Source organism: Coregonus clupeaformis, chromosome 30 (assembly GCF_020615455.1).
Source record: "Coregonus clupeaformis isolate EN_2021a chromosome 30, ASM2061545v1, whole genome shotgun sequence".
NCBI classification, from domain to species: Eukaryota; Metazoa; Chordata; class Actinopteri; order Salmoniformes; family Salmonidae; genus Coregonus; species Coregonus clupeaformis.
In genome coordinates, this window is record NC_059221.1 from 14,717,458 (window position 1) to 14,733,952 (window position 16,495).

The following is a 16,495-nucleotide window of genomic DNA, read 5'->3' on the forward strand; positions in this document are numbered from 1 at the left end:
GTCCTTGACCTTGACCTATGACACAGACAGAGGCTATAAATTGACATTTGAATAAGTAAGAGGGAATTTACATATTGAAGTCTTGAAAATAGAGAATAGAGGAGACGTCTTGAAATAGAAAATAGCCTGTTTTTAACAAATGAAGGAAGCAGTCAGTTTTGTCATATCTCATGTTTGAAATTCTTGAATCAACATTTTCCACCTCTAAATATTTAAGTTATTCTGGTGAATGTTTATATGTTTATGTGTGCTTGATCAATATGCAACTGAAATACATATTGACTTAAACGTATGAATGCATATTGCAGGTTATTCTCACGAACGAGATTGAAGAGATATGTCACAAGATGTAACATATCCTTCCAAAATTGTAGGGCGGCAGGTAGCTTAGTGGGTAAGAGCGTTGTGCCAGTAACCGAAAGGTCGCTGGTTCTAATCCCCGAGCCGACCAGGTGAAAAATCTGTCGATGTGCCCTTGAGCAAGGCACTTAACCCTAAATTGCTCCTGTAAGTCGCTCTGGATAAGAGCGTCTGCTAAATGACCGATTTATTTTATTTTATTATTTTAAAATTGTGAAATTGAAGATATATAAATGATATGTTCAAAAAAGCAACAATGCTTTATGTATTTGAGCATTTCTTAACATATTTTTTATTTGTTTGTTCCTCTGGTTTCATCTGGATGAGGTGAGTATTCCTGTGATCCCATGACATTTGAACACAATTCTGAATGTTTTTTATTATTCTGCCTGTTTCACCTGTCTTTAGATGGCTATAGCGGATCTATGTTGGCCAAATATAGGGTAGGGATATATACCTCTCGAGGAGATGACGTAGGGTCTATGTATCGCACCATCATTCCCTGCTGCCTTCTAAAATACAGGTTATAGTTTATGTTCTGTCTTGGTGGACAGCATTGTAGCTAAACTGAAGAAAGAAAGAGAAAAAGAGAGCGAAAAATAGATAATTAATTGATTGAATGGGAGAGCACTCAAACATAACAATATAGAGTGCAGTAAATGCATTTTATGCACTGGGTAAACTTGTCTGTTATCAATAGTGTACGTTATACGTGTGTGTTCAATACAATAGTGTTCAATATACGTGGAAGTAGGCTACTCATGCCTACACACACAGGCATTTGGGGGTGTCTTGGGGTTTCACAATTAGACTGTTTCTATCTACATTCCAAGTCTTCAAATTCTAAATTACCTTTGAATTATGTTTTTTTGTCATAGATGACATGCATGAGAATATGTCACATTATTGGGGTATTTGTATGGATTTCTGGTGATATGGGTAAACAAAAGCAGTAAATGTGTTTTCATTATTCTTTGTAATAACCAAAAGTTTTAAACTTAAACTTAAATTGTATAATTAAATTGTAGCATGTTGCATTTAGTACTACACTACATTCTTTTTTTCTTTCTTTTTTTAAACTAGGCCTATATATTTTCCTAACAAACGAACGATGCAAATACACTATTTGGTTATTTGGTTATGATCGAACTTTTGAGATTATATTTCACACGGTATTTCTGTGGGGAATGACTGCGAACTTTTTATTGTAGCTAAATACTTCCGTGCATTGTATAGGGAATGTTTAGTGTATAGATAGCATAGCGAAGGTATGTGGCAGGCTACTACTCAATGCACCCATATGTCACCCCAGATGAATGAAACAACTGGTGCAAATAAGCAAACTACATAGGACATGTTTCACAAAGCATGTTTTATATTACATGTTGCCTTGATTGAAATTTGGTTTTGAATTTAACATGCATTGCTGCATGCAATGCACAGTGCAGTTCTTACCTCCACGACAACGTTGATAAGATATTCTGAAGTTGATATTATCAATGTAATGCAAGTGTGTGATTGTAGTCTTTTGCAACATACAAAATAAATGCCAATTATATTTAATCAACATTGTTCGTATTAGCAATGGCGAGCGTAAATAGAGGCGACGTTTGTAATAGCTTCATGCGTGTTTGTGGTGTGCCATACATGATTCGTGTACATGTCCCACTGTACATGTCACTGAGTAAATGTAACTAAATGTTTCGACATATGTTAAATGTTAAATACTCCAGACTTTTTACACCACGCAGTTTGATGCGTAAAAGATAGGTCTTCACCAGTATCATATAGGGCATACAGCCTTTCACGCCTACACTTAGGTTATGCTATAATAACCATTGCTTAACATTGAATTATGGAAGAGGATATTGTTGAACGTGCACAGTCAATGTATGTATATTATGCATATAATATTGCATATGAAATGTCATACATTTTAGGGATGTTTATATTTTAGGCACGTTAGGCCTACAGACTCGGTATACATGTTTATATTTATTGTATTAGACCTATATCATGATGTTATATATATTGTGACGTATAATATTGTGTTAAAATATATAATGTTTAGAACATATGTTATGCAAATATATGTTTTGTAAACAAGATACAGAGGAATTGTGGTCATTATGTTTCACATCTGACTAGAACGCACGAGGTGTAGGCTATACATATGTTTTCTTCGTGTCTTGATAATCACAAATACATTTAAATAACAGTTAAATCAAAGTTAAAATATAGACTAGAATTTAGAAAATCTGAATAATAAAAAAATATATATGAAGAATTCTCCATTCACTGACACGTGAGTGCATTAGCGTTCTGTGGGAATATGCTTTCATTGCACCTCATATTATAAAATACCTCTTCTTCGTTTAATAAACATGCAAATATGATTTCCTTATCAATACATTTTACATTTTAGTCATTTAGCAGACGCTCTTATCCAGAGCGACTTACAGTTAGTGAGTGCATACATTTTTTTCCATACTGGCCCCCCGTGGGAATCGAACCCACAACCCTGGCGTTGCAAACTGAGCTACACGGGATCAATAGCCTATGATGTTTCAAGTCACCAGTTCTCTGAAGTCAAAGGTTATACAGACCAAAACAAAAAAATAAAGCTTGTTTTTGACTCTCTTGACATGTAATTTGTTGATGTCTGACAGCAATAAAGGAACATTTTAAAGAAAATCTTTGCAGAAATGTTTTGGGGACGAAATGACCGATAGGCCCGTCGTGTCTTTTGTTGTGCTGTCTGGACAGCTGCGGTGAGTGACCGCCTCTTCTAACTTGAACTTGGACTTCCGACGAGACGTGTCTGCATCTGCAACCTGGGAGTTGTTTGTCTGCTTTCTTTCTGCTTTCAAACGATTGGACACACTGCTTCTCTGTGCTCTTTATACTTATACTCAATTCTTATATTCTCTATACCTTTCTTACTAGCATTGATTTCGCTGATAGCTACTTTTTTAAAGGAAGGTTTTACTTATTGGTTGAATGCACTGACTGTAAGTTGCTCTGGATAATGGCGTCTGCTGAATTAGCTAAATGTCAATGGACTCTATGATCCATGACGCAATACATATAAGCCTGTGCAGCCTAAATGAAGACATAGTCTACTGTACGCCTGCATGCCATATCTGGATATTAATATCTGCTTGAATCCGTTTGATGATTAATATCCACCCCAGCGACTTGGCAACGAGGGAATTCATTTTAAGGAGTTCTTTGTCTAATTCAAAGTTTATCTTGATGTGTCCTGTATCCCACTGTGACATTACATACTAAACATTATGCATTTCATATGTGGAGCTATATTGTTTATGCAAGCTTTTTACAGAATGATCTTTCAAGCATTGTTTCCCCCCAAAATATCTCTTGAAAGGAAAAACTGCTTGAAATGTCTTACACTTAACATTTTAAACACATTCAGAATCAAAGTAGTATAATGTGGGGGGAAAACAAGTCGATGCCTGTAGTATTATAGTGAATCTACTGGATTTGAAAAGTCCCCTTTGATATTTCATATTCGTTAGATCACAAAAAAGACTTGCTCATTCACACAACTGCAGCTTTAATTCAAAACAGCAATGCAAGCACGGAGGCTTTATATAGTGTGATGGCCATTACCTATATGCCAAATATCTATACATCTATATAACATTTATATATCTAAAGATGTTTCTATATCTATACATCTATATTGTTGTTTCCTATCGGCCCTGAAAAACGTTGCTTGACTGCTTACCAACATTGCATAACAAGACAAAATCCCCCTCACAATAAAACAAACAGAATAGCATGCTATTTGTGGTTCAGGCCTACTCTATTTCGCGCATATATGCAAATTTAATTCAATTGTTTAATGTCGAATAAGAAATCATAAATGATAGAAAATATCTGCAATGCGACATCACCCGATTTTGATAGTTCAGTATCTCATCTCAAGCTGCACGTGAGTCAATCCACCTTCCTCTGTCAAACAGTCTCCCCTCCCCCTCCTAGGTTTGCTCATGCATGCCTAGGTGTGGCCCTAAAACAGTTTGCGATTAGCACTTAGCATACAAGCACTCGAACATTCACCGTTTTGATTAATTGAATAATTATTTAGATTTACCTGCACCAAAGAAGCTCACTAAAGGATTATACATGGCTTTCAGATATTGTGATATTTGAATCACTGTTATCTTGAGCTGATACATGTGCCTTCAGAATGCACCTTATCAGCAATATGCTAGTAGTAATACATTACATTCTCAAATCTTAAGTGGGGATGATTTATAAATGCTACAAATAGTGCCTAATTTCACATTGCTTAGTTAAAAAATATATAGATTCTGTAAGTGTAAAAAAATTGTTCCTTCCAGGTGATAAAATAAAGTGAAAATTATATATAATAAATGTCTTAAACATATTTAAGCACTGTTTGAATCAAATGATTTCGTAAACATTTGTCTCAAACCAACTTTCTTATTTCACTGTTATTACCTTGAAAATAATGAAATAGTCAGTATTCTTTTATTCAATAAATGACGATGGAAGAGATAATTAAACTCGTTCTGGCTACTGTAGTCTATATTTACACAGATATTACTTGTATATTTATTACCTGGCTGCACCAGACGCAGGCCTGTTACACACGAGGTAGCCCTACTGAATACTGGGGTTGAAGGAAGATGGTCGATACTACATGTGCACAGGAAGCCTCTCCATGACAACCTGAGCCAATGTCTTTCCAAACCCAGAATCTTTGAACACGTGTGTGTGTGTGTGTGTGTTTGCGTGTGTGTGTGTGTGTGTGTGTGTGTGTGTGTGTGTGTGTGTGTGTGTGTGTGTGTGTGTGTGTGTGTGAGAGAGAGAGAGAGAGAGAGAGAGAGAGAGAGAGAGAGAGAGAGCGTGAGAGCGCAGTATAATATGCTTTGCATGTGTGTATCTGTATGGAAAAAAGGGATTAATTTCATCAAAAACAATATTTGGAGTGCAAAATAAGAAACAGAACTTAATGTTGATTGAAACATGTTTTATTGCCTATCAGTAGACTATATGCACACGCATACAGAACACCTGAGTAGTAGCACAAGCTTTGTTTAAGAAAACACGCAAATAATAGTTATTTTGCATTTATTTTTCCAATATTTTTTTATTAATCTGAAGTCTCATTCCTCAACTAAATTCGATTAATATGTATTTCCATATTCCTTCCAATAAAAAAAAATAGACATTATTGTTTTATTTGTCCATTGCTTTGGGAAGTTATCGATGATAATTCCAATTCGCTTTTACGCATGCTTTTACGCATGGGTATTTTGATGGCTGGAGTTCATTTGATTACAAATAGCCTAGTCATGCAGTACATGTTTCAAACCATGTTTCAAAATGTGAGCGCGTATTTACGCAAACTGAATTGCGTAAAACTTCATCTCGAGATTGGTCTTTGTAGTTTGCTTATTCGATTAAACAACCAAAAAACCTAGCATATTTCCTACACTTTGGTGATTAAAACGACTTACAGATTTATGCGTGGTAATTTTGATAATCATACGTTTGATTTTCGAGCAAAGCCTGAAGCTGACAAGGCAGTTAGCTAGCCTTAAATTACAGTGGTAGTTTCGACATGGTGCTTTAACCTGCAAAGTCAATCACTCCATACATCCCATCCCGTATGCTTGCACACCAGAGGCTACTTCAAAGAATCCTACATGATCTCCCAGGATATTGCGTCATTCTTACTATGCGACCAGTGATATTGCGCCACAATTTTAAACAAGTACGTGTATATCTGTGTGTGTATTTGGGAGAACAGGATCTGTCAATAAAGTATATATTCTGTTCTGTTCTGTTATATTCTATTCCGTTATATTCTATTAAGTTCTATTTTATTCTACTGCATTGAAGAAAAAAAAAACATTATTAAATAATCCATTATATAAAGTATTTCATAATTCACCGAGCTATAGAGGAAATCTTAATGTAAACAAATGACTGGTACTAAATCGTATGCTTTATGTGGTGCGCAGGCCGGGGAGGGGAGCACATGCACCAGTCAGTCAGTTCCTGAGAGCGGAACCCCCATCACAGGTAGGCAGGCTTCTCCGCGGTCTATCGACCATCACCATGGGGACCTGCCTAATGGGTGTGGTGGTGCTGGGGCCCCCGGCCCAAATCCTACCTCCCAAAAAACTAGACTCCATCTTCCAGTCCCTCTGCTTCCCGGTGTGACTGAGATAGCACGAGTTTAAGGGTGCTGTGTTAAATCTGGACAAAACTCTGATCCTGACGTGTGAATTTTGCAGCGCCTGTTCAATTGCTTGTTTACAACACTATGCCTAGGCTACACTTTCAGAAACAATGGTATAGGGTACAGTATAATCTCACATGGTACTGTTTGGTACCTTTTAGGGTACATGTGCGATAATAGTTTAATGGTACATTTTTGTACCCAATGTTTTGAATATAAAGGCACAATCATCACACACTCTCAAAAACCACGCCCATCATTATCATATTTCCCAGCATGCTGTATTGTTTGTTTGTTTCAATATTTGTGTTTTTGCATGCACATTGATTGATCTTATGCTAAATAACATACATCATTAAACTAATCCAATCTGTTAGTAGTTTGACTTTTTGCACCTGTTACTGCGATGTTTGTTCCCATTTAGATGGTTAATGTAGTCTCATTTATACATTTCCTTACCATGGCAGTCATTGTAAATGCATGTTGCAGGTGATTAAAAGTTCACATTTTGGGATATCCTAACTCTGGCTGGATTCCAATAGGAATTACATATCACTTTGCAAACCAGCGTAATGTCATTTGCTCGATGTGGCCTGCAAACCAGGAGTTTCAGACCATGGTGTTTGGGTAAAAAATATGCTTTCAAAGAATGGCCTTATGATACTGTGTATGTAATGTATTGTCATAAAGAGTTTCATTTCAATTATAAAATATTCACTTTTAATATTCAATACAGGACTGAAAGCCATCAAATGCAACAGCCATGTCTCTGTCAATAGCAAACACAGTCATGGGTGGTACTGGTAACTCTAAAATTCACTTGAAAGGCACCCTGGGAAATATGCAAATAAGGCTTTGTGGTGGTACCTTAAAAAGGCACATTTGTACCTTTTCCAAAAGTACGCTTTTGTGCCTGTACTATCTTGTCCCCTTGTCTATTTTAAGGTGTGAACTGCAAGGGTAGAATTATGTACCTATAACTAAAGGTACAAAGGACGTACCTTACAGGGCATCACTACAGTGACAAGCTGTTTATACCACTTTAAGAACAAATCTAAAACTGTATTTCTCTGAGAGTGTAGCCTATATCACACTAGTGGAATTGTTCTATTGTTGCTTGAAAAGTATGCGTAACTGTAGGCAAGCGGTTGATTGTATGGTGTACAGCTAGGTTAACGTTTCCCAAACAAGGTCCTGGGGAACCCAAGGGGTGCTCGTATTGTTTTTTGCCCTAGCACTACACAGATGATTAAAATAATCAAAGCTTAATGAAGAGTTGATCATTTGAATCAGCTGTGTAGTGCTAGGGCAAAAAACAAAATGTGCACCCTTTGGGGTCCCCAGGACCGAATTTGGGAAACGCTGACTAGGCCTATGCTTCACGTGAGGTAAGAATAAACACCGAGGTTGGGGTCAGTTCCATCCTATCTCTGTCCAGTCAATTTAGGAAATGAATCAGTTCATTTTCTTTGTTTAATTTCACACATAAGGTTGCTGGAATGGAAATTTACGAGAGTCGACCCCTATCCTGCATGCATGTTGCAGCATACTATATAGCCTACTGTATCAGGTGTTTTCTGTATATTTATAGCGTTGCTATATTTGGGGAATAAGGAACTATAACAGGATATATTATATTGGATATGTCCAAACGCTTTGGGGATTTCGCTCATGGAGATGAAACATTTTAAGTCTTACTTTGACGTTGTATCATTATCATTTGTTGTATATAATTATATAGAGGATGTTCCATAGCTCGCATGAATGTTTATAAATCTCAATTTGACAGTAGTAGAGATGTCATGCAGGAATAGCTTGTTTTGCGTGATTATAGCCTATGCATTCGTTAGAATTTGGCTTATGGTATGGGAGTTTCTAGAAAAATGTCAAATCTATTGCTGACTTGGTGAAGAAATATCTGGACTTTCGAAGCACTGAAAACATGAATGTTGTCATTGTTGGGTGCTACTTTACTGCAGGTAAAGGATATCCTGAGCGAATAATGGTCTTATTTCCCAAAGTAATGCAATTCATTGCGCAGGGAAATTCAATGACAACCCATGTACCCGAAATACAGTTATTTGTCTTTCCACGTGTAAGGACGCATATAAATGTATTGCCATAGAACCGGCCTGCACACTCTTCAATTAGTTTACCGCCTGATGCAGAACGTTGGAGTTAGTTTCAATGCCTGTATAACACCCGACCTTACTGATCCATTCATTTTCTATGACACGTTTGAAAGAGGATTCTAAATTTGTCATAACTATAGTCATTTTGAATGCGTAAAAATGACTGACGTGATATCTTTATCAATAACCTAGCCAATGCAGGCTAATGTCCAAATATATTTAAAAAGGTGAATGTGTATCACAAGGGAACAATGCTGAATATTTGGTTACAAGTTAGAGATGTTCTTTTAAAAAACCCTGCCGGCCTTGCAACTCCACTTTAACAAGGGAACACCATGTATACTTGGAAGCTTGTCCTGCCTAAACCTCGCTAACAATTACATTGCACAATGTGTATAAGCCTATATAAATCATCAATGTAATCCATATCAAATGGATAACATTTCCAAACACCTCGCACCAGCAAAGTTTTATGAAAGGAAGCATGCGCGTTACTTGTAGCAGTCTATCTAGCCTGCGTTGAAATGCGCAGTTTTCTGTCTCTCTTCCCTCTCCTCCACACAGCCCCAAACCTAGTTGTCTTGTCCTTGAGCTACTATTGGAGTGTTTGTCCTTCCTTGTCTTTATACTTACTATCAACTCTGCAGGTATTTCAGAGTCATGGTCTGTAAATTACACGAGGAGTTTGCATGCATACTCGACAGAGTGTGAAGTTCATTCTTGTCTGTCTAGACTGATTACGACCTTGTTTGTCCGCGTTTTTTACCTTGACCTTGGACTTCCGTGCAGCTGCCATTGGGGTGAGCCGGCCCTCCATAGCTGTAATCTCCCGACGGGAGACAACAGAGCACTATTTGTCTCTGTGACGTCGAATTACAGTCATCTAGTTTTATTCTAGCTTTCGTTTTCCTTTCTAGATATCCATATAATGTGTGCACAACTCTGGGACAATGGTGATACAAGTGTTTCGCAGTCAATTTACAGTCGATTAGATGTAGATACACATGTAGAGATTCAAGAGATCGGATTGAGCTTGATGAGTCTGAAATTGTTTAGGATAGACCAAAGCATCACAAGTAAAAATGTTGTGTTTGTTGAATATTCAGTAGTCCTATCCTATTGTCAACTCCAAAACAATCGGGACAACCTTTGGCGTCCTAAACAGATAATTGCGTTATTAGAAACGTGACTGGCATCAGAAAATTGAAATGCATGCTATTATAATTTTCTACATTTGAATGTATCTGAACGACAAATGAATAAAAAACGAGCGCCTGCGCCTGAAGTAATCCTTATTCCAAACAAATAAATAAATGGATCTACTCCACACAAATAAAGCCTACTCATATGTGAACCTGATCTGACTCATTTTTTATTTCAACTGACGGGGTATTATTTTGCAATTATTAAAATCAGTGGAGAGAAAAAAAACTAACTTGTGCTTTTTCAGTAACATGTTATTATTGCAATAGGCTACAAATCATCTTGCGAGGTTACTTTTCCTAGTCTATCACTCTCCCGATTGCAAAGGGCTGAAAATAAATACATATTTTTGCACATTCATAGCTATCAATATTTATTCAAATATGAAGGCAATTGAAGGTCCCACGATAAGAACAACATATATAGGTAGATCTTGCACTTTTATTTGGACAAACCTGACCCAAGTTTCAGCTTTTACGCATCACCTTTGGATTACCCAAAATGTGCCACATGTGATGCCCACTATGTTCTCCCGCAAATATGATTTATGATTATTTAAAAAAGTCAAATAAATTGCATTTGAAATACGTGATTGATTATAGTTCACCAACTAGGCTACATTTGTAAATAAATGTTGTAATCCTGTAGCTTATTAAAAGGCCTGAATTAGTTTTATTGAAATTAGACTAAGCAATAGAGTTCATGCCAACGCAGTTTGGAATGCTGAAACTACTTACCCGTAGCCTACACACAGTTCGCTGACAAAAATATAGCCTATTTAATGTTTTACCAATGGTAGTCTCATTATTTTCATTATAAGAAAATACACAATGAAATGTTCGATTACATAGCCTACTCTTGTCTATTTGCATTAGTGTTGACGTCTATTTCCATTTAGATATAAGATATTATGTCAGCCACTTGTGTGAATATGCAACTTATTTTTGGTCATGTAGCCTAAACATTTTCCCCTCTGACTCCAAAAGAAAGTGTCCGGTGTAGCTCAGTTGGTAAAGCATGGCGCTTGCAACGCCAGGGTTGTGTGTTTGATTCCCACGGGGGGCCTGTATAAAAATGTATGCACTCACTAACTGTAAGTCGCTCCGGATAAGAGCGTCTGCTAAATGACGTAAATGAAAGGAATTTATGGAACATTTGTTCATGAAACCAACACTGGCACTGTCACACATTGAAGCGAATGCGATGTGCTGCAACAATGTTTCCTTTAGTATATGCATAATAAGGCCTAGACTTGCATATTCATTTATTATAATACCACTCAAATGTATTTTTCAACTTGCCCAAAATGAAAACAATTCTGATATAATGAAATGTTTACTTCAGGTTAATATTTTCGGCCAAACTTTGCAGGTTGTTTTCGTTTCCCTCTTCACCTAAGGTTTCCAACCTCCCCTTTAAGGATGTTCGTGTAGGTGACTTCAGCCAATGATGGGACCCTGTATTCCCCAGAAAGACCAGGTGAAACTTGAGCTGCTAGTTGTTTAAAGGGTTATTCTCCCCCACTCACAAGCCCCAATCTCTTCGGGTTCGTTAGCATATCACGTGCCAGAACCTTAATGAACTGAACACACGGGTCTTGGTTGCGCATGCGCTCACGTAAAATGTAGTTGGAAATGAGGTGTCGGTCTTGGAGTAGTCGACTTTTAAAAACCATCGGCAGCGCCTGATATGACGACTTCACTGGTTCTGCATCCACGCTGGGCGGACACCTTGATGTACGTTTATGAAAAAAGCCCGAATGAAAATAATCAGAATAAAAACCAAACAATGGAGGGACTGAGCGGGAATTGCCAGGCGACCCATTGCAGGGACCTGATGTCTCACCCCGGGTTGGGGCGACATTCTGGCAGTATAGCGACTCATCAAGGCTCCGTGTACTCGGATATATCTTCCCCAGACACCGGCCGACAGTGCCCTGCTCCCCAAACTTCCTCCAGTGCATCTCTGAGCTACGGTTATCCATTTGGAAACCCTTATTACGGTTGTAGGTTATCTCACTCGCACAACGTGAACTTGCAGCAGAAGCCCTGCTCGTACCACCCTGCAGAGAAATATGCCGACCATCACACCGCGTTGCCCAACGAAGAGGTGTCTAGCAGGGCGAAAGAGTTCGCCTTCTACCCCAGTTTTGCTAGCTCGTACCAAGCGGTTCCTGGATATCTAGATATGTCAGTGGTGCCCGGGATCAGCCACCCCGAACCCAGGCACGACGCGTTGATTCCTATGGAGGGCTACCAGCACTGGGCTCTGTCAAATGGCTGGGATGGGCAGGTGTACTGTTCCAAGGAGCAAACACAGTCCACTCATCTTTGGAAATCACCATTTCCAGGTATGAAATTGAATATGTTTTGTCATTTTAAATGTCTAGAGAATGTGTGAAATTGCAGCATTGCCCTTTGTTTTTATTTAGCTTAGAATTGTTATCGGTGATTGTAGTAACCTTTTCCCTCCATCGAAATTTACGTCGTTGTTATTGGCTATTAATTACGGGGTTTCTATATGAAATGCAATGGTTTCCTCGTCATAATGTAGCCTTATCATTTATCATGTGCCACACCAAAGTCCATAACCTCTATGTCAATGATCAAGTGTAGAGTGATATACAAACGATAATGTATAGAAATGTATAGCATCCCTTTAATACATTCTTGAGAGACAGCGCAATATTTGTAGAAAATATCACAGCGTAATGAAACTGACAGTCAGACATGGTAGGCTATTTTCATCCACTGGGTCCTTTACTGGGGGAGTGTTTGTGTGGTTGGTTGGTTATGAGGCTGATCGCTAAAATATGCCAAAATCAATGGCACGTCTTTCAATTCAACTCAACACCGTGGATTGGAATGTGATTTTATGTATCTGGTAATAAACAACGTGCATGACATATTGGGAAGACTAGAAACTATTCAGAAACAAAACAATTCGTTTCAGCTTTGTTATTTACAAGTCACAATATGACTGCAATAGTGCTTAAGCCAGGTAGTGAGTCACGCAGCGGCAGAATAGACAGGGGCATGACAACATACATTTTCTCCTTGTATGATAAAATAGCGAGCTAGGCTATAGGCTACTGTTGTGCCAATAAATCTCTGCGGAGTCTTTGTCAGCAGCGCCCTGCAATGTTGCGCGAGGGCGCGCTTTGCATAGGCAGAATCAATTTTCCATTCGCCAATGACGTGTGCGCCTAATATCTGTCCAAAATACTGTGTTGCATAACTATTGATAATCCAATGGCTTTTTGAAAAACAAAGTTTCCCTTGTGTTGGTCACATAGCCTATAGTCTGATATTTGATAAATGATACATGGCCCATAACCGTCCAGTATGCTGTTTACATGGTGTTTACTAGCCTGCTTCGTTTACCACAAGGGTTTAACCTCTTGGTGAAATGTGTATGTGCATTTCGGATACGGATGCGTTTAATTGTTGCCCTAGCTAGCTCTCCCCTCACGCCATTTTGCCTCCTTTTCCAGGAGTTTCCTTAAAAACACACACGCGGACGACGAGCGCGCGCATTACGCACCACACACACACACACACACACAGTTAATGTATAGCCTACGGGTCTGTGTATCTGTCAGTGTGTGGCTGTGTGTAGAACTGTAAAGTTAAACTTTAAGACTACGTTTCCTCTGTAAAGATTGAACATTTCCTCTGAAAACGCTTCAATCCTAAACAATATTGGGACAATGATGCCCACATTTCAGTTGACTTGAGAAAACATGAGAACCTGTGAGAGTGCAGAATTTCAACCATGTTATTTTCCAAGTAGCACTGGGCTTACCATGGACTATTTTGATATAACATGGCGGACGTACCCTGCAACAAACAATTTATTTCCTCACGTTTCGTTTCACAAAACACGCACATTTTCTCCAAGAAATTTACATTGTGTAGTTTTGTTATGCGTACCTGTTATTTGCGTATTTCTAATTCCCTCCAGCCCACTTAGCATCATGACTCTCCAACATTTCCAAATGCATATTTTGACCGAAAGAACATAGTCTAATTACGCTATTCAGTATTTATGGGATGCTAACGAAAACTATCTCATATGTAAAAACTTAAGTAGACCTATGGGGTATGTTTCATGTTACTACCATGAACCCAGGCTACCCACCCCCCAAACCTAGTCTCTCGTCTTTAAAGCAACGGCATACCTGTCCTTTCATGTCTCCCATACAGACAGAACTGTTGGTCTTATGGCATCTTTTTGAGCAGCCAGACAGACCTAAGTCGTAGCTATAGGTAACTCAATTCCTAATTCCCAACATAAATCAAACTTCAGCTGTTTGCACTTTAATGGGCCCATGCAAAGGTTTGACGGTGTCAACGGGTTCTTGATAAATAGGCTACGCATATATCAGGTTAATTGACCCGGTAGAGGTGAATGCATTTATAGAAGATGAGAACATTGCAGAAATATTGATGAAATGCAATACTATTATCCATAAGTGCTCATCTTATCATAACAGTACAATATCAAAATCTTCAGAGATCCATGGCAGGGCCAATATTTGTGTAATTACGCAGTGATATGTCCACTGTTGAAAAACGTAATGTTGATATTTTTATGTTTATCAATATCATGAGCATTTATATTATTATATGAACATTGTTAGATATTTGTGGTAGGAAGAACGTTTTGGAGATTTGGTCCCTTATATAATCCTTATTTTATTTAACTACTTTACAACATTGTGTACATCAGCAAGGCCACGCATATGTTTTTCTCATTACAAATCTGAAAGAGAGACTATAGTTAAATCCCTTATCCCTTTGTTGCGATATGCAAGGAAATATAAACGATTCATCTACCCTCAAGGACCATCTCTGTGTCGTTCATGTCTTTATCATGGATCAAGATTATCATACAATATTTCACCAATTTGTCATGCGCGCTGACTGCCTGTCATAACAAACGTATTAATACATTAAATATATTTGAATTCATCAGATGCAAAGTTAGTGCTGGGAAATGTCTTTGCGTAATACATCTCTCCTTCTCTATTTTTTCTCTCCAGACGTAGTCCCTTTGCAGCCTGAGATCAGCAGCTACCGTCGTGGACGTAAGAAGCGGGTTCCCTACACCAAGCTCCAACTGAAGGAGCTGGAGAAAGAGTACGCCGCCAGCAAGTTCATCACCAAAGACAAAAGAAGACGCATCTCCGCCGGGACCAACCTCTCAGAGCGCCAAGTCACCATTTGGTTCCAGAACCGACGGGTGAAAGAGAAGAAATTTGTCTGTAAATCCAAAACGAGTAATCATACGCCTAATACTTGATAGATGTCCGGCCCATTGTACACTGCAGCTGATATCCATCCCACCGTCTTTCAATCCATAATTTACCTCTTAGAGACAACCAAGCCTGAAGAATACTTCGGCAGTGTTTGATTATTTAAGTTCCAAGAGTCCACACATCCATGCCACCACCAAACGCTATTTTTTCGATTTAGAGAAAGAAATGCTATAAAAACTGTGAAAATATTGAGAAATCAGTTCAACGTTGTTTTATATGAATGTACATATATAAATATATAATATTTAAAACGATATCTGTATTTCAAAAAGACAAGGATTGCGTGTTTTTTTTTTTTCAAACCAATTGACATTTCCAGGACTTTTCGTCCAACAGACAGCCAGATCAAAACAGACATATTTGATATGTTCATCGTGCCATCAACAGAAAGAGAATTGCAATATCGACATAAACTGGTCAGGGAGAACGACAACGAATGAACTCGAAAGGCTACATAAAAAACTATATGAGATGTATTATCTTCAGCCAAGTTCTCAGAGGGTTTTTTGCGGGGGCGACGGATGATATAATGGTTTTGTTCAAAACTGCCCTGTCCCCGATTTCAGAAGCTATATATATGTTTTCTTTCTGTGGGATATGTTTTGTTAATAAGGTAAAAATAAGGCTGCTATTGTTATACATGGACAGTGCAATGCCTTTATCATTGAATTCTCTCGTATCACAGGGTTGTCAATTGGAATGTCTCAAACCCTTTATGTGTTCCTTTATCAGTGAAGGATAATGTCTCTGTCATGCAACTGGAATGATTGTAAGCAATTAAAGTCAGTGAGTATTACACATAAATGCACAATCTATTTCTTTTGTTTTCTGTTTATAGTAGGCCTATATATAGTAAAAAGCATTTGGATCTGTTCACACGCCTTCCAAGCAGACAGTCTTGTAACTTTATTTCGTGCAGTATGTGAACTGTATTGTGGTGTTTAAAACGTACTGGTAAGGTGTTTCATAAATAAATGATGATGATTAACATGATTTCAATATTTTCACCCCAGTCAAACAAAATTATTTGTTGAAATATGATTAATTAAATTATGTGTTTCTTTCCTGTCTCCTCTAAGTCACTTAGTGGAACTCTTTTTGAATTGTCATCTCACATCCTCGTGGGATGTGTTATCACATCCCTGTTGGTATTGAGGAACGTTTAGTATATGGCCTAGAGTAGGGATGGGCAACTGGCAGCTGCAGGAATTTGTTATAAAATTGCACACAAAAAACATC

At 38.1% G+C, this 16,495-nt stretch overlaps 1 protein-coding gene across 1 annotated transcript; it reads left to right on the top strand.

Moving 5' to 3' along the window:
• Nucleotides 1–11,583: 11,583 nt before the first annotated feature.
• LOC121546748 (homeobox protein Hox-C13a-like) lies at nt 11,584–16,294 on the top strand. Its single transcript, XM_041857985.2, has 2 exons — nt 11,584–12,286; nt 14,981–16,294. The coding sequence occupies exons 1-2, from the start codon at nt 11,626–11,628 to the stop codon at nt 15,238–15,240; spliced, it is 921 nt and encodes a 306-aa protein (XP_041713919.1). The 5' UTR covers nt 11,584–11,625; the 3' UTR covers nt 15,241–16,294.
• The last annotated feature ends 201 nt before the right edge of the window (nt 16,295–16,495 follow it).